Below are 17148 nucleotides of genomic sequence, written 5' to 3'. Positions count from 1 at the left end.
ATCTGTCCTCTTCCCGTGATGGTTTTTCTTATACGTTGCACATACAGAACCATCATGAAAATGGAATGGGCACAGAAGGAGGGGGAGAAAGTAAACTAAAACCCTCCACATAATCACACAAAGGGAAACCTCCGCAGGAAGATGAAAGCACGTTGGATGAAAAAAATAACTAGAATAAAAATATTTGTTATCTAACACCTTTGGCCAAGTCCTTTAATACGTGCCAGGAAATGGAGGTGAGCAAAGGAGGGGACTCACAGACCACCCCCCAGCCGCCCCGCCCTGTGCTGTCTCATGAGGAGCCATGGCTTACGCGCCTCGCCCCGCCGCTGAAGTGAAGAGTCAACTAGCAAAGTGCTGTTGACCGTTCGAAATGATTTTCAAAGCTCATAAGCTACAGATTTTGTTCTTTCGGTGAGCACACCAAGAAGAGCGGTTATAATTGCTGGGACTGGAGAGTGATTCAGCTTTTCGTGTTCCTTTCTAGGGGGCACAGTCTATCAGCCGGTCACAGTCGTCACTCCCCAAGGCCAGGTAGTGACACAGGCGCTGTCGCCCGGCACGATCCGGATCCAGAACTCCCAGGTCCGTGAGCTGGCCCCGCGGGGTGCTTGGGGGTGTGTTAGCACAGGTGCGGGGGCACAGGCGGCCCGGGCTCCAGCCGTCCCCTTGGCGTGAAGGCCATTTGGGCGGTCTCCAGTTAACCTGAATGTCGGTGTCATGCGTCTTCTTCACGGTTCATCTTCCACATTGTTGCAGAGTTCAGAGAAGCCTAAGGAAGGAGGAAAAGGTCCCCCAGGGTCCCTCCCCGCGAGGGGCCACTGCTGTCCCGTCTAACGTGGGGCTGTGTGGTTGTCTCCACTTCAGTAGGGCGGAGGCTGTGTAGACGCACCCTGCCCGGACCCCCGGAAGTTCACCCCGACCCAGGCCTCCAGCTGAGGGGGTGGGCTTGGGCCGGCAGAAGTGCCAGCGCTGGCAGTGCCGTGATGTGCCCCGACCTGGGGGTCGTCTTACCCTCCCTGTGCCTTTGTGGTAACGTGAGACCAGTCCCCTCTACGTTCTAGGGATATACACACACATTTTTAAAATTTTTTACACTTACTAGGTTTAAATCAGAAGCAGTGTTTTCGCCATCAGTTCTTACTGAAGACCATTGATTCATTCTTTATGTTGTTCTTTGTCTTTGGCCTGCACAGATGCTTTGTACATCCTCGTTAACCACTTTGAGGCCCGGCCTTGGGGATGTCAGTGTTTTCTTAAATCAGAAGCAGGTGTGAGAGGGCCTGGGGCAGGGGCCGCCTGGGCACACCTGAGGCCAGGATACGAGGTGGGCCCCAGGCCCAGCCACCCAGCGCCGGCCCGCCATCCCCGGCCAGCCCGCCGTGCCTGAAGTTTTCCATTTACAGTGGCTGGGAACAGAAAGCTGGTTTGCAGAGCGTTTTCTGGCCTCACAGTGAACTGTTTTTAGCGGAAGGAAACACTGTGAAGTCCAGTGCTTACTTGTACAGCGGAGGCTCATTCGTTCTGCTGTTTAAGGAAGAATTTCACCGAGTTTACATAGCAGACGTGCAGAGTTTGGGTCACGTCTGCGGAGCCCCTGCTCCCTGAGGCTGCTGGCCAGGAGCCGCCTCTGCTCTGGTCCTCGGTGACCCCGCAGCCCACCCTGCCCTTGTCCCCGCCCCGTCACAGCCCCGGCGTCTGTCCCTTGCAGGGTGGCAGGGCTGGGGAGCTGGAGAGACAAGCCCCGCGCAGGGCGGGCGGGGGGTTTCACGGAAGAGTAAATAGGCCGGCTGGGGCCCGGCTGGGGCCTTCTGTGACCAGGGAGCCCACGCGTGTAGGTACGGTGATCCTGCAGAGCTGTTGTGGTCACTCCGGGCGTTTTTCCTTCTCATTTGGCCGACGTCTGGGTTCTTGCTGGGCTGCAGGTAGTTATAGGGTGAGTCCCTCAGCAGTGATGGCTTCTGTGTTCTAGAAACTGGAGGTCAAGAAAGCGCGTGGTTGTCTCTGACGGCGCACGGCGGTGGCCGGCCCCTCCCCGCGCCGGGCGCATTGGCCACGGGGGCGTTTTCTGACCTGGCGCCGGTCACACGGAGGAGCCGGACGCTCTTCCTGGGCTGGGCCACCTCTACAGAAGGGTCCCCCGTTGTGCTCGCAGTACATACTCATTTAAAAGCATTTTTTTCCGAGAAAATAAGAAGTAGCCAGGGCAGTGAGATTCCACTGATTTCTCCTCGCCCCACCCTGCTCCCCTTTCCCGGGATAGTCTTTTGTACAAAACCGTTATTCGTATGGGTCGGGGTTGTGCTGTTGTCTGACGTGTGACAAGTTTTCGCCTCCTTTTCGCGATTTACAGTGATGCTTGACTCTGGTATCAGGTCGCCCTGTGCCCGCGTTGCTGAGAGGCCTGGACCAGACTCAGCAGCTCCCACCCTCACCTTCGCTCCCCTTGGGCGACCGCTTTCAGGCCTCCTGGCCATTCCTTCTGCTGTTCCCTCCGTGTTGGAAATAAAACCCCCTCCCCTGACTCACGCGTACAACCTGTAGCTTGGGCTTTCTGTCCTGCTGGGGGCTGTGCCCTCTCCCGTCCCCTCCCCGGCCAGGATGCCGTCCGTGTATCTGTCCTGCTGGGGGCTGTGCCCTCTCCCGTCCCCTCCCCGGCCAGGATGCCGTCCGTGTAGACCCAGTGCAGCTGATACGTTGTCATTGTGAACATCCTCGTGAGCGTGTAAATGCTGGTTTCTGCTGAGCTGCGTGTGTAACCGTGATCACGCTGCCCGAGTTAGCAGCTGGGTACCACCCCCCCCCCCCCCACCCCCCGCGCACAGTTTCCATGGCGTCGGCGGCTAAATCCTCACGGATGCCTAGCATGCTTTTGGTGTCCCTGTCAGGTAGCTGGTCGGGGCCGCGTGGCCTCGAGGCTCTCGGCCTCCTGGTCTCCACCTCGGCCGGGCGTCGGGCATCCGGCGCCTCACCCTGAGGAGCCCCTTCTCCGCGAGCCCACGTCTTCTACTTTCTAGGCTTCACTGCCCCTTTGAGAACTTGCGGAGAAAACGTGTGTGGGAGGTGCCTCGTGTTGGGACTTAGCAAACCTAGAAGTGACTTGGTCTCATCCTTGACACGCAGTTGGTTTGCATGTACGATTCCAGGCCGGGAAGGGGCTCCCCGGGCGCCGTCAGTGTGTTCTAGCAGCCGCGCTGCCTTCGAGAAGGTCAGTGTGAGCTCCGCTTTCCCGTCTTCGGTGTTTTCTCCTCTGTCAGACGCGTCTCTTTCCCCTGAGTTTTTGGCGCGGGTCTTGTTTGTCAGCTGCGCTGGGCACTGCCGGGGACCTCGTGTCCTTGAGGCTGGGACATTTTCCTGAACTCTCTGTGACAGCCCTGCCCCCGCCCCCAACCGGCACATTCTCTCCTTCCAGAGCCCTTACTGATCGGACGCTAGACCTTCTGAACCGAGTCTCTTGATTTTTCTGTATTTTTATATTTGTATTCCCATTGTCTACTTTCTATCTACTTTCGAGAACTTGCCTTCTATCTTCCAACGCATCTGTTAGGTTTTACATTTCAGTGTAGTTGTAATTTCTGAGAGTCCTCTTTGCCCACTGTGCTCTCCTACTCTTGGTTCATGGATAGTTTATCTTCCAACGCATCTGTTAGGTTTTACATTTCAGTGTGGTTGTAATTTCTGAGGCTCCTCTTTACCCACTGTGCTCCTACCCTTGGTTCACGGATGGTTGGCGTGTGCTTTGCTTTCTGCACTTGCCCTGTTTCCCGCACGTCATACCATTCATTTGCTTTGCTGTTGGCTTTTTGTGATGGAGGCGTTCAAGTGTTTGGGGGCAGTTGGCTGTCCTTCTAAATGTAAACATGAGGCACTGGAATGCCCTTTGGTGCTCGTCAGGTGCTGCGCTTTGGCGGGCCGGCTCCTCTGTGGCCTGGCCTCCAAATTCTGCGCTCCCTCAGCCTTTTCTTCCTTCATTTCCCTGGAGCAGGACTCTGATCTCTGGCTTGGGGCGGAAGCATAGTTGCAGGGGCAGGAGTGGGCGGGGTCTCCCACCTTGTGTGCAGATCTTCTTCACCCTGGTTCTGGCCTCGCCCCTCCTCCCACCCTCGAGCTATGCTCGGTCTTCAGCCTCTGGTCTGTTTCTTTGGGAAAGAGACCCCGAGTCTCTGCAGGGCTGGGGGCAGATCAGTCACCCGCAGAGAATGATGGGGAGTGGTATGGGGGCCCCACTGCTTCTTAAATGGGTTTTCACCCAGTTTCCTAGGCTTTTAAATCCCCCTGCCACGCGCAGGCTCGGCTTTGCTGGAGGGCGGTGGGCCGGTTGGCCGGTCCCCCCGCAGGCCCTCGGCTTCGATGGCCTCCCCAGCCCCCTTGGGGGCATCTGTGAGGTCGAGTCACGTGGCCAGCTGTCACTTTCCCTGTTCACGGTCCACATTTGTTTTAACCCTGCACAAAAAAAGCAACACTGAAACTGAAAAACATGTCACATTGCATGAAGAAGGTCATGTATTAAATTGAGGCAAACACAGACAGGTTCCCTTTTGGCCCTAGTGGATCTAGTTTTAAAAGCCCATTTTTCATTCTTTTTCCTGTTGCACACAAGTGTGAGCATACAGGCATTTGCTTAATACTGTTCAGTCCTCGGGGCTTCTCCGGCGGTCCAGTGGTAGAGAATCCGCCTTCCAGTGCAGGGGACGCGGGTTCGGTCCCTGGTCGGGGAACTAAGATCCCACGTGCCGCGGGGCAACTAAGCCTGCGCGCCACAACTACTGAGCTCGCGTGCTTCAATGAGAGAGGCTGTGTGCCGCCAACTACAGAGCCCACGCGCCCTGGACCCTGCGCGCCACAACCAAAGAGAGAAAACCCGCACGCCACAACTAGAGAGAAGCCCGAGCGCTGCAACGAAAGATCCCTCGTGCCTCAACTAAGACCCGACGCAGCCAAAAATTAATCAACCTTTAAAAAAAATACTGTTCAGTCCTTTAATGAACAAACACATGCATTCCAGAAAACGGTTATGCCCTTAGTGATAATCTTAGGTTTTAAGAAATTTTAGGTATAGTTAGTGGTTGTAATGTCTCCTTTAAGTCATAAGTTCTGTCTGTTTAGATGCTGGTGTTCAGTCTTTTAAAGAATTATCCAAAATGATGTAAATCTAGAGGAAGAACAAATAATAGATACCTCTCCAAAATGAACTTCCAAATCCTGTAAATTATGTTTATGACTCTATTATGCTGAAACTGACCTACAGAAGTTGATGCTTACTTACTGACTTTTATTTTTTAGCACATCTTTATTGGAACGCAGTTGCTTCACAATGCCGTGTCAGTCTCTGTTGTAGAACAGAGCGGATCAGCCGTATGCACACATGCACCCCCATATCTCCTCCTTCTTGAGCCTCCCTCCCACCCTCCCTGTCCCACCCCTCTAGGTGGTCACACAGAAGTTCTAAGGCAAAGCATGGATCACAGTGGAGAGGTCCTGATGTGTCTGTGTGGAGGCCCCAGCGCGGGGTGTTGGTTTTCTCCCTGGTCTGGGGGATGAACGACACTGGCACCATCTCTGCAGCCCCTGGCTGGACGCGTGGGGCGTGATGCCCTTTCCTCGTGTTTGTGTGAGCGGACGGACGCTCATCTAAGGGGAGTTACACACGTGTCCTTTCCTTCCGAGATGGAATGAACAGGCTGTATCTCAGGCTCTTCTCAGGGTGAGGGGGGCAGTGTCTTGAGTGGCCGTGGAGCCGTCTGGGCAGAGGTCATCGCCTTGGCCCCTGTGCTCTGTGGTCGCTCTGTCCGCACTTTGTGTGTTTCTTTCTCTCCTGGACGGGCTCCTCTAGTTAGTGGCCCTTTCAGCTTCCCTGTCCATCCTTGTCGGTTGCTTGAATCCTGCTCCAGGCCAGGAAATGGGCTGTTGTCTCATCTGTCGCCAGAGGAGACAAGCTGAGGACAAGTGTGTGTGAGGGCGGGGCTCGGCTGCGTGCAGGGTGGGACACTCGGGGCTTCTCGGTGCCCGTCCCACCTTCATCGCCAGACAGGGGGCCCCTGCGCGGCTGAGACGCGAGTGTAAAGGGTTACAACGCGAGGGGCCACATCCTCGGAAAATCAGCCCTACAGGGTCCCAGTGTTTATGCCTTTCCTGTAAATAAGACATTTAGCTGTAAGATCCTTGGTTATTCTCTACACCTGCACTCATAAGCTACTTGGATATGTCATCATTTTCTATGCTTTCTAACGTTATTTTTCAATTGTTTAAAAGCTTCAGTTACAGTTAAACCAGGATCTCAGCATCTTGCATCAAGATGACGGTTCATCTAAGAACAAGAGGGGGGTCCTGCCGAAGCACGCCACCAATGTGATGAGGTCCTGGCTCTTCCAGCACATCGGGGTGAGGACACACGTGCTCTGCAATTAGCCAGACCTCCGTGATGCTTTCTTTCTGGCTTATTTTCTAGAAAAAATGGACTTATGTGGGCTGGTAGGCCTGGGTTTAAGAATCGGTGTTCTTTTGACTGTCCATGATGGGTCGAGCACAGGACAGAAGGGAGGGTTACCCAAAAACTGGTGACAGGGAGTAAGTTCAGCTGATGTTAACGGTACGCGCCCGTGAGAGAAACTACCCGTGGAGGGTGCCTGCGGGGAGGTGAGGTTGATTAGAGAAGTGGGCAGAGAAGAGGTGCTCTGGGGCAAAACCTTGGAAAGTAGCGATGTTTGATACGTTGGATTTGGGAGGGAGATGAGGAGTCGAGCTTGTGGACGGAGGGGCGGCACGTGGCCGTGACCGTGAAGGGGAGCTTGGTGTGCCTTAGGCTGCGCGCCCCCTTTCCTCACCTGGACCTCGGCACGTCCCCCTGAAGCCGTCCCGTCTCAGGGTGCACGCTTGCCCACCGATTTCTGGGGAAGGCTGGCTGGTTCCCCGCCTGAGCCCCAGTCCCCACGCCCCCGACCTCGGGGGAGGGTGTGACCGCGAGTAGCTTCCAGGAGTGACAGCCTTCTCGCTGCTGGCCCCGGGGGGCGCGGTAGGATGGAGGTGGGAGGGTGGGCGCACCACTGGGTTACGGCCTGTGCGGGCAGAGGGAGGGGCCCAGGCGGCGTGCGGGCGGATGCGGAAGTCCAGAGGGTCTGGAGGGCCGGGAGGGAGAAACCCCTTTCCGCGGACCTGTCCATCCGCAGCCCCGGCCCGGCCGCTCCTGAGGGCTGAGCTGGTCGGCCCGGACCTGCGCCTGGACCTGCGCCTGGGCGTCATTGCTGCCGTCACCCGCTGCGGCCGCGTCTTCACGCGTCTTCACTGACCCGGCCTCCCCGCCTCCACCTCGTGCGCCGTGGTGCCCTCGGGTCTCCGCAGCGCCCCTTTGCCCCTGGGGGCGCCCCCCGCCGGGGCTGCGGCCGCATCCGTGCCTGGGCGCCCGCCTCCGTCCTCACCCGGCTGTTGCCTCCAGTCCCCCTGGGGTTTGGCCCTGGTCGCTGCTGAGACCCCTTCCTCTGCCCGGAGCTGGGCTCTGCGGGCTGTGCCCCGGCCCGGAGGGGGCGGCTCACGTGCCGCGGGAGAACGCGGTCGTCATCGGCAGTGCGACCCCGCCTAGAAGCTGGTCCTAGCGAGGGGCACGCGCAGTGGAGACGTTTAGGGACAGAATGTTACAGTGCTGTTTGCTGCCATAATGGGAAATGGGTTGGTGTGTGCGTTAGGAAGGTTGTACAGCGAGTTAACACGATAAGCGAGGGCCAGAAGCACTAGGAAGCTGTAGGTGCGTGGACGTAAGTGAAAAAGTAGAACGTACATGTTTCAAAATACATTGTGAGTATTACAACCGATAAATGTGCCTGTAATGTGGTGATTGGACTACAACACAAGTAAGTGATGGAACTGGCCATTTTCCTGTCAAGTTTCCTTTAATGTTTTAATCATTTCTAAAATAGACCTGCTCAGAGGTTCAATTAAAATGCCTTTTTTTTTTTTCTATGAAGCATTTCCTGTGTCTTCTTCTTGACCTCATTTCTCTGAAATACTGTCCTCTCCTTGTGGTTTTCCTGACACTCTAGGCAGCACTCATTACTCTTTTGGTGGGTTTTTTGTTTTGCTTTGTTTTGTTTTCTGGTTTGTGTACTTGCTTCCTGCCCCCTTTTTATTTTACGAGCTTTTTTTTTTTTTCAGTACGCAGGCCTCTCACTGTTGTGGCCCCTCCCGTTGTGGAGCACAGGCTCCGGACGTGCAGGCTCAGCGGCCATGGCTCACGGGCCCAGCCGCTCCGCGGCATGTGGGATCTTCCGGGACCGGGGCACGAACCCGTGTCCCCTGCATCGGCAGGCGGACTCTCAACCACTGCGCCACCAGGGAAGCCCCTATTTTACGAGCTTTTTAAAGGACAAGAACAATATTTCTGTTTCCATAAACTCTCCCTTGGGGCCAGATGCTCACCTATAGAATGAAAGTGAGTCACTGTGGGTTAGTGTGAGGAGTGGGACCACTGCTGTTGAGATAAATGCGGTTATATATCCCAGAAGGCATAGTGCCCTTCCGGACACACGGAGTGTTCGCTTAAAAAGCAAAAGAGACCCCCACCTCCTTGCTTTGTCGGTGCCAGTCACTCCCTGGGGTCCTGCTCGGTGCAAAATAAGGGCCTTCAGCGCGTGCAAGTTTTAGAGTGAATGTCGTACTGGTTTCTACAGGCAGATGGTAACCGACCTTGGAGAAGTTGTTTATTACTGCAGATAGAAATTGTTTTCCTCTGGTGCGTCTGTGAATTTTGGTACAAGCATACTGCACTTTGTTGCACTTCTCAGATGTTCGTTTTTCACAAACTGAAGGTTTGCGGCAACCCTGCGTGGATCACATCTATCGGTGCCATTGTTTCCAACAGCGTTTGCTTACTTCGTATCTCTGTGTCACATTTTGGTAATTCTCTCAATATTTCAAACTTTTCCATTATTATTATATTTGATATGATGATCTGTGCTCAGTCATCTGTGACGTGACTTTTGCAAGAAGGCTCAGCTATGGTTAGCATTTTTTAGCAATAAAGTTTTTTAAAATAAGGTATGTACATTGTTCTATTAGATGTAATGTTACTGCACACTTCATGGACTACAGTAGAGTCTAAACATAACTTTTATATAACATTTTTGGAAACACAAAAATTCGTGACTCGCTTTATCGCAATATTCACTTTACTGAGGTGGTCTGGAACTGAACCTGCAGTATTTCCTAGGTGTGTCTGTATTTATTATACTTCTGGCTTTTTCTGAGTGAAATATTTCAGTCATACGTGAAATGAAGAGTAAATAGCAGACACCCCGTCCCCAGCCCTCAGTTCAGTTCTCTGCCAGCCGCACACGCGAGTCTAGCGACGCCATAGGTGACACCCGTGCATCCCAGTGTCAGCTCATGCCGGCGCTTCCCGTGACGGAAACGTGTCGCCTGAATGTGACGGCCTGGAGCAGCCCCATCCGCTTCCTGCCTCCTCTTGTTCAGCCGGCCCAGGATGCGGGGAGGGTGTGCACTGCCCTGCTCAGTTTCCTCGTCGTAGCATCAAGGTGGCGGCAGCTCTGTGACCGTGAGGAATCAGTGAATCTCCGTAGGATGTACAGGGGTGACCTGCGCGCTCTGTCTTGCTGTGGGTCGAAACTCAGCCATTTATCTGCTTTAAATGGATGCGGTTTATGGTCCTTGAGTTACGCCTGTAACGTTGATACAAAAGCCATAGATTGTGTCGGGTGCTTAGAGCAGCAGCTGGTGCAGCCCAGCAGCTCCTCTGCGTGCCCCGCGCCCTTCCCTTTGCCGTGGCCTTTGAGCGTGCGGACTCCTGTCTGCGTCACACCTCTGCCTGGGCTTTCACTGGCTGCTGCAACACCTGTGCTCTTGGGCTGCGGGGAGAAAGGCTTCATTTGTTTTAGGCATTTCTGGAAAACATGATGAGACTGAAGTTAGGTTTTAGCTGCAAGCACCCTCGATGCCGGTTTTTACTAACGACTGTTTGTGTGCTTCTGTTTCACCAGGATGATCTTGAGTTCCTTTTTAAAAGCTGGAGCTCACGGTGACCCTTCTTTTTATTTTCAGCATCCCTACCCGACAGAAGATGAGAAAAAACAGATTGCTGCTCAGACAAATTTGACACTACTCCAGGTTAACAACTGGTAAGCTGTGCCTGCTTTCTGAAGCGGTGCTGTCCGCACACAGAGCACCTGGCAGTCCTGACACCAATAGGTAGTAAATTTTGGTTGAAGCACATGAGTTCTTTTAACTAGCGTTCCTGTGTTATCAGAGGCTGGAATCAGTGGCAGCCAGGTAAGCATAAATCACACACACTTTCACCTTAAATTTTCAATGCTCGGTACCCCACTAAGGGCCTTTTGCCGACATCCCCCTCCCTCGATTAGAGATGGGTTTCTCCAGGGCATTAGCCAGCGCCCCTCACCCCAGCCTCCACTCAGAAACACCATGTTTCTGTGGACGGGCTCCTCTGGGCGGTGGACGGCCGAGGTGAGTTCCCCTCACCCCTGGTGGCGCATCCGCACCCCTCATACCTTTTGAAACCCGTGTCACTTGTTCAGCAGTGACTGGGGGAGGGAGTCCCACGGCTGGCCGGCCGGCCGCGCGGTGGTCCTGCCCCACAGCAGGCGTCAGGGTCCTGAGAGGGAAGCGTTTCTTTATGAAACACCGTTCTGCTTCTTGTGTCACATGGCAGTGTGGACGCTCGGACGCTGACCGTGATGGTTTTTCCCTTACATAAGAGGCGTTCACATCACTAAGTGGCGTTGAGGTCGAGGTGTGCGCTTGCATTCTGCTTGGCAGTCATTTGCCTCATTTTTATCTACCTATTATTCAGATGTAGGAATTGATTTCAGGTTCATGAAACTGGCTCGCGTAAAAGAAAAGGAAATACAGATTCTACCACTTGTAAACATTGTTATCTTTTCATTTTAACTGTTAAAATTTAAACTTGAAGGTCAGGTGAGTTCCAATATAAATGATAAAATCTTCCATTTTGGGCAATTGTGTATGCAGGAGGTATGCTTTGGCGTTGCATCAAGTATTTCTAGTATCTTGTGTTTGGGCCAGTATTTTTTACTTAGGTAGCCATAATAGACCATACTCTTTGAATTAGCTCCTGTTAGATCTTTTAGATAGAGTGTTAACAAGAGTTCAAAGGTTTCGAGTACTGTGTGGCTGTGAGTTTTGTAATGTCTTAGCATGTTCTCCGTTATTTTCATGCGGTCCCACGTAGAGACCGTGTCTGGTTTAGTGATGGATGGATTGAGGGATGAGAGACGCAGAGGTGCGTCTCTGGATGTTCTGATGTGTTTGTCGCCAGTCAGCCTTCTCCTCGCTATTTGTTCCTCATTCGTGGGCTCCCTGCCCTTCCCTAAGTTGCTCCTCTGCTGTCTTAAGAGAATTGTCTGATCTAGAAGGTTTGACCTCAACTTTTAATTTTGAAATTCATCACAGTTTAAAACATGACTTTTATAAATTCTAAACTTTCTGAAGTCTTTTAGTTAATATTTGAAGCTATTTTTACCTCTTGTGACTTTCTTTCCTTTTATATTTGCAAAAATTATATCTTGGAGCGAGATTGGACAACACTCATCGTTAGCTTATGCCTCTGCCTCGTAGCAGCTTTGACAAAGATGGATAAAGAGACAGATGGAAAGGTAGCAGCGGGTGTCCCTTCCCAGGTGGCGCTGGGGTCAGCGGTGAGCTTCCGGGGAGTCCAGCTCGCGCTCAGCTGCAGGGACCGGAGATCGACGCTGAATGAAGCTCTGAGGCGCCAGCCTGGTCATTTGTATTATTAGAATATGTCCTAGTGCAATTGTAGATGTTTTTGAATCTTAGGACTTTGAAGTTAGGCAACCTCAGAGCCGGACATCTGTCCACACTCAGGGCTCGGCCGGGTGGGGCCCTCAGATAAGAGACGCACAGCCTGCAAGGCCTCGGGCGGGCGTCACGAGACTGCAGGGCATGTGGTTTTGCTGCTTTGACCTTTCTCTTCCTCAGAGAAAATCATGCCACATTCACAACTTTGACAGTATCATCAGTGTCATTATGAATAGCAATTTCACCAACAGGGAAACACCGGTTAAAGTGGAAGAAAGGCACCATGGAAGAGTTGGTCTTTACTCAGATGAGTCTCTTTAAAAGCAGCCCTGTTCTCCGGACATTTAGATGATACGCGTGTCGTCACTCTGAGTGTGTCTCCCAACAGGGAATACATGTTTCTGCTCGTGTGGTTCGTCAGGCGGGCCTGTTACTGCCTTGGGCGGCCTCGGAAAGGCCGTTTTGACCTGTTTCCTGCACGCAGGTTCATCAATGCAAGAAGACGAATCCTGCAGCCGATGTTGGATTCCAGTTGCTCAGAAACTCCAAAAACAAAGAAGAAAACTGCTCAGAACAGACCCGTCCAGAGGTTTTGGCCCGATTCCATCGCCTCAGGAGCCGCACAGCCAGCCGCCAGCGAGCTGACCGTGTCCGAAGGTGGGGACCGGGCCCGGGCCTGTGCCCTCGCAGCCGGTGGGCGGCCGCTGTCCTGGGGGCTGGGGGTGTGTGAGGCTGTGAACCAAGGGCAGGCAGTGGTCCTTCTGCATCTGACCCTGAGAGAGCACTGGTCCTGGTGCTTGTTAGGGGTGCAGGTGTGCCCGGGAGAGCCGGGTCCAAGGCCGGTCCCCCGAGGTCCCTCCCGCCTCTTTCTGTCCCTCCTGCTTCGGTGCAGGGAGTGGACGTGTCGTGCGCTCACCGCCTGGCGCTTCACCCTTTATGTCCCTGCGGCCCTCATCCAGCTTTTCTTCTTCCCTTTGACGCGCGTCCCCTCATCATGGGCCGCTCTTTCTGTGTTTAGTTGACGAGCATCTTCTGTATGCGTGAGTCCCTCACACTTAAGATGGTTGTGTGTGTGTATTTTTAAATGTAATAAGTTGTGTTATTATCGCATTCTTACCTTCTCGTTCTCCTCTTACGTTTTCCGCTCAGCACTTTACTGTTATTCAGTTGGGAAAGTTTGGGGCCATTATTTCTTCAATTTTCTGAGCTCCCCTCCCCTTGTCCCTGTGATAGGGCGTTACAACTCACACAGTTACTGCTGCTTTCTCCAGGATTTTGGATTCTTCTTCTCTGTTTCATCCTGGGTAGTTTCTCTGTTTCTATTCTTAAGCTTCCCCGGTCTTGTGTTCCGTGACGTTTAATCTTCCGCTGATCCCATCCCTGTGTTTCTCCTGTTGGACGTTGTCTAGAAGCTCCATGGGAGCCTTTGTATCTTTCACGGTCTACTGAAGTTTTGAACAAATGGCACACAGTGGCCAGTAACTGTTTTGATGACCTCCTCTGCTACTTGTAACATCTGTCAGCTCTGGGCTCGTTTCTGTTGACTGAATTCTCATTATGGGTTGTTTTCCTGCCTGTTTGCGTGCCTGGTAATCTTTGACTAGAGGCCAGACATTGTGGGTGTGACCTTATCGGGGGGATGGGTGTTTCCGTATCGCTCCGGGTCTTCCTGAGCTATGTTCTAGCAGTCGGGTTACTCGGCACTCTCTGATCCTCTTGGGCTTTGCTTTTGCAATTGGTTCTTGCCTGGTGGTCCCGGCAGTGCTGGGTCCTGGCCTGCTTTTCCCCCTCGACAGAGGCAAGACCTGTCAGTGCCCGGCCCAGGGCCTGTGCTTCAGGGTGTGTCCAGTCCAGCTCTGCCAGCTCTGGACACTGTGCTCTGTGATCTTTGGGGCTGATTCTCTTCCTGGCCTCGGTTGTTTCCTGCGCACATGCGCTCGTCTGTCCTCTGCCAATGCTCAGGGTGTCCCAGAGCCGGGCTGGCCGTGGGCTTGGAATGGGCCCCTCACGGGATGTGCCTGTAAAGCTTTGGCTTCTTTATCTGGGTTTTGATAGGCAGTGGTTTTACCTTCATACTTAAATCATTTGTATTTTCCGTTTTTGTTTTCCTTTTTAATTCAAGGATTAGTTAGAAAGGTTTTTTTCCTCTCTCTCTCCCCCTCCCTTGCCCCGATCCTGGAAAAGGCAACACCTATCTACTGGGGAAGAACTTCAGGCAAGGATATCCAGTGAGAAGTAATCTTTCCTCCACCCTGGCGTCTTATCTTCTCCAGAGACAACCCCTAGTACCAGTTTCCCGTGGAGGCTCCCAGTGCATGTCTGATGCCGTGGTCTGTGCACAGACAAGAATAAATGCATGAATGAATCATTTTTAAAAGTTTCCTAAACGTAACGCTACACGAATTATGTAAACCACAGATGACATCTTCTTGCTTTCTTCACCCGCTGGTGCTGTGCAGATTTTTATGGATGGGCACGTGTGACCCACCGTGTGGGGTTCCCTAGCGCAGCGCCGTCCTCGGCCCAGCGTGTCTCATCGGCGTCCCGCTCGCGGGCCCTTGGTGCTCTCCCCCCTCTGCTGTTGGCTGGGGGAGCGGGAACGCGTGTCGCAGGTTCTCCGTCTCCGTCTCAGACCGGCCTGCCTTCCTCTGACCCAGTCCTCCCACCCCGTCTCCCCGCTTTGTTGTCTCGAGGCCTCTCCCCCGTATCCTGGGTCTCTTGTCCTCTGTGTGGCGCTCGCTCTGCGCCCCGGGCATCTGTGCCCTTTACCGTCCTGACCCTCGGACCCTCTGTAGACCGAGAGCTTAGCCGCGCAGGGTCTGGGGCCCATCCTAGAGACACGGGTCCTTAACTCCCTGCGGATGGTCCCAGGAACGTGCAGGGGGCTTTGCGGGAGGTCGGGCAGCCCGGCCCCACAGGTCGAGGGGTAACAGTTGGCATCCGAGCGCCGATGGCGTGGTGACAGCCGCCTTGTGCCGCAGGAGCCGTCGTGACCATCACCGCGCCCGTGGGCATGAACGTGGACAGCCTGCAGTCCCTGTCGTCGGACGGGGCCACGCTGGCGGTACAGCAGGTGGTGATGGCCGAGCAGAGCGAGGACGACTCGGTGGACAGCACGGGGGACGGCGGGGCGGCGCTGGCGCCCGGTCACCTGGGCGGGCTGGTGCTGGAGAACAGCGACTCCCTGCAGTAGGGCTGCCCGCCCCGCGTTTTATAGTTGGCACAGCAAACATTTTACACAGTTTTATTTCTAATATGTTTTATATGTAGGCATAGAAGAGTGCACTTTTGTATTTCCTAGTAAGCTTCCAGGGCGTCTTTGCTGGTGCAGCGACTTCTTTCAAGGTGTGTGTGTGCGTGTGTGTGCGTGTGTGTGTGTTTTTAAGGAAATTCTTGCAAGGTTTAACGCTAAAAGTATGATGAATGACAGACCCCCTCCCCCGCCCCCTGGACCCCCGACTAGATTAAGGAATAGTGCTGCCATTTTCTAGAAAATCATGCAGTTTTAATTTAGCTCTGTGGTGAAAGCAGGTCTCAGTGGGCTGGTTTATTTACGGAGCCCGTGGATTAGGAAGAAGCTTCTGGCCCTGAAAACTGCCACTGCGAGGCGGATGACAGCACACAGCAATAAACCGCGTGCGAGCCGGTGGCGAATGTATGGCGAGTCAAATGTGGTTCCGTTCGCTCGTGTTCCGTGAGCCTGTGTCATTTGCTGTATGTGAAAAGAAACTCCTATTTTTACCTTGCTGGAATTATTGGATAAAAAGCTATTTTTATAAATTCGTTATGAATTGGATTATGACTATATCGAGGATAAAATTTCTAGAGGAGAAACAGTACATGCTTACTGTCTCAATTTGGAATGTTCTGAATTGACCAAATTTGATGAACCTGCCCAAAGTTAGCTAGCCTTCCATGGCTCTCTGCTATCCCAGGGTAGTGATCTACATTTACTCCTATAAAAGAAACACCCATGTAATGAAGTTTTGATATCTTCAAATTTTAGTCTGTCCGTAAATGCTCGGATTGCATCCTACACTTACCTTAAACATGCACCTAAAGGTACTTGCTAAGTAGAGCTTAGGTAAGTTAAGAAATGGTAGCCAGTGGTCAGTTAAAAGCTCTTACTGACATATTTCAGTCTAATTTAAATTTGACCACAGTTAAATGGTTAGTGTACCATGTTAGCTGGGTGTTGTTTTAGAATTTTTTAGTCAGCCATATGTTACGTGTAGAATGTTTATGATAAACTAATATGAAGTGTCCTCTATCCCGCTGGCTCAGAGCCGGGGTAAAGAGCAAGCCCTCGGCTTTGTTACACGATTAACAAACATCCCCTGCGGGACGGGAACGAGCGGGGCCTGGAGGATGGGGTGACGGTGGCCCTCCTGCCGCCGCGTCTCACGCTGGTCCTGGGGTCGGTGTTCTCTCCTGTACGTGGTCTTTCCCTCTGACTTGATCACATCAGATCTGGAGTAGTGTTGGGACTTCGGTTCCTGGTGACCAGACGAACCGCAAGAGCAGACTGGGTTTGTTTCCTTGGGTTTTGATTTGTTTCTGTTGGTTTGCTTTCGAGTGGGGCTTTTCCTCAGAGAGGAAACAGAGGCCCTGGTTTCACGGAGGGAATCTTTGTGTTACCGTCAAGCTCAGCGCACTTCTCAAGGACAGTCTTACGGTCGGGGAAGGTCGTCAGTTCCTGAGAAGCAGTGACAGTAACTGGTGTGGACCAAGGCTACATGGGGGTATTCTGAGCTGGTGCAGGTTGTTTTCTGGAACTGACTTTCCCCCCCGAAATTATTAATAATTAAAGTTACTCATAGGAGAGCACTTCCTAGGTAACTCAGAAGGAAGCAAGAAACACACAGGAATTTCTTTTAAAATATTTCAGGAGATTTAAAAGAAAAACTTGCTTCTCGACTCTTTTGGGGAGAAAATAACATTTTAAAGCATCTATTGCGTCCCTCATTTGTAAACAATTTCAAATGTTTTAAGTCAAGTCTACACCAGTTTAAAAGATCATTTGAAGTCCAACAAAGTTAGAATTTAAGACGAGGCCCTGTGGAAGCCGGCCAGCCCCTCCCTCCCACCTCCCTCCCTTCGCCCCCCCCCCGCGCCCCCCCCCCCCATCCCTCTGCCCTTGGGCTCAGATCAGTGACAGGGGCAGGTGGTCGCTCCAGGTCCGCGTTTCCCCGCAGCAGAAATCCTGTCCCGGGATGCGTGCTGCACAGGCCACAGCAGCGCTCACGCGGGGCCGCGTGGGGGTCCAGCCGTCGGTGCCCGGAGTCTCGGCCACACTCCCTCCAGCCGAAGTCTGCGTGCTGCTCGCCACAGTCAGAGGACAAGGAT

General features: G+C 53.1%; 1 protein-coding gene across 17 annotated transcripts in view; it reads left to right on the top strand.

Annotated features, from left to right (window-relative positions):
• The window catches only part of PKNOX1 (PBX/knotted 1 homeobox 1), a 48647-nt gene extending 31747 nt beyond the window's left edge, over nt 1-16900 (top strand). For 15 of the 17 annotated variants that reach the window (XM_022553059.2, XM_022553057.2, XM_089910154.1 and 12 more), the window contains 5 exons: nt 488-585; nt 6253-6381; nt 10048-10124; nt 12287-12459; nt 14784-16900. In XM_022553059.2, the coding sequence (XP_022408767.1) occupies nt 488-585; nt 6253-6381; nt 10048-10124; nt 12287-12459; nt 14784-14995 (689 nt within the window). In that variant the 3' untranslated portion in view covers nt 14996-16900. Of the gene's footprint in view, nt 1-487; nt 586-6252; nt 6382-10047; nt 10125-12286; nt 12460-13986; nt 14746-14783 lie in introns of those variants that run through there. The other 2 variants (XM_089910155.1, XM_089910156.1) reach the window with 2 other exon arrangements.
• Nucleotides 16901-17148: the final 248 nt, after the last annotated feature.

Source organism: Delphinapterus leucas, chromosome 4, assembly GCF_059928025.1.
Source record: "Delphinapterus leucas isolate spDelLeu-1000000601 "Yukka" chromosome 4, BTC_Dleu_Yukka2, whole genome shotgun sequence".
NCBI classification, from domain to species: Eukaryota; Metazoa; Chordata; class Mammalia; order Artiodactyla; family Monodontidae; genus Delphinapterus; species Delphinapterus leucas.
Note: the sequence above shows the minus strand (reverse complement) of the source record. Positions and strands in the feature narration are given on the sequence as shown.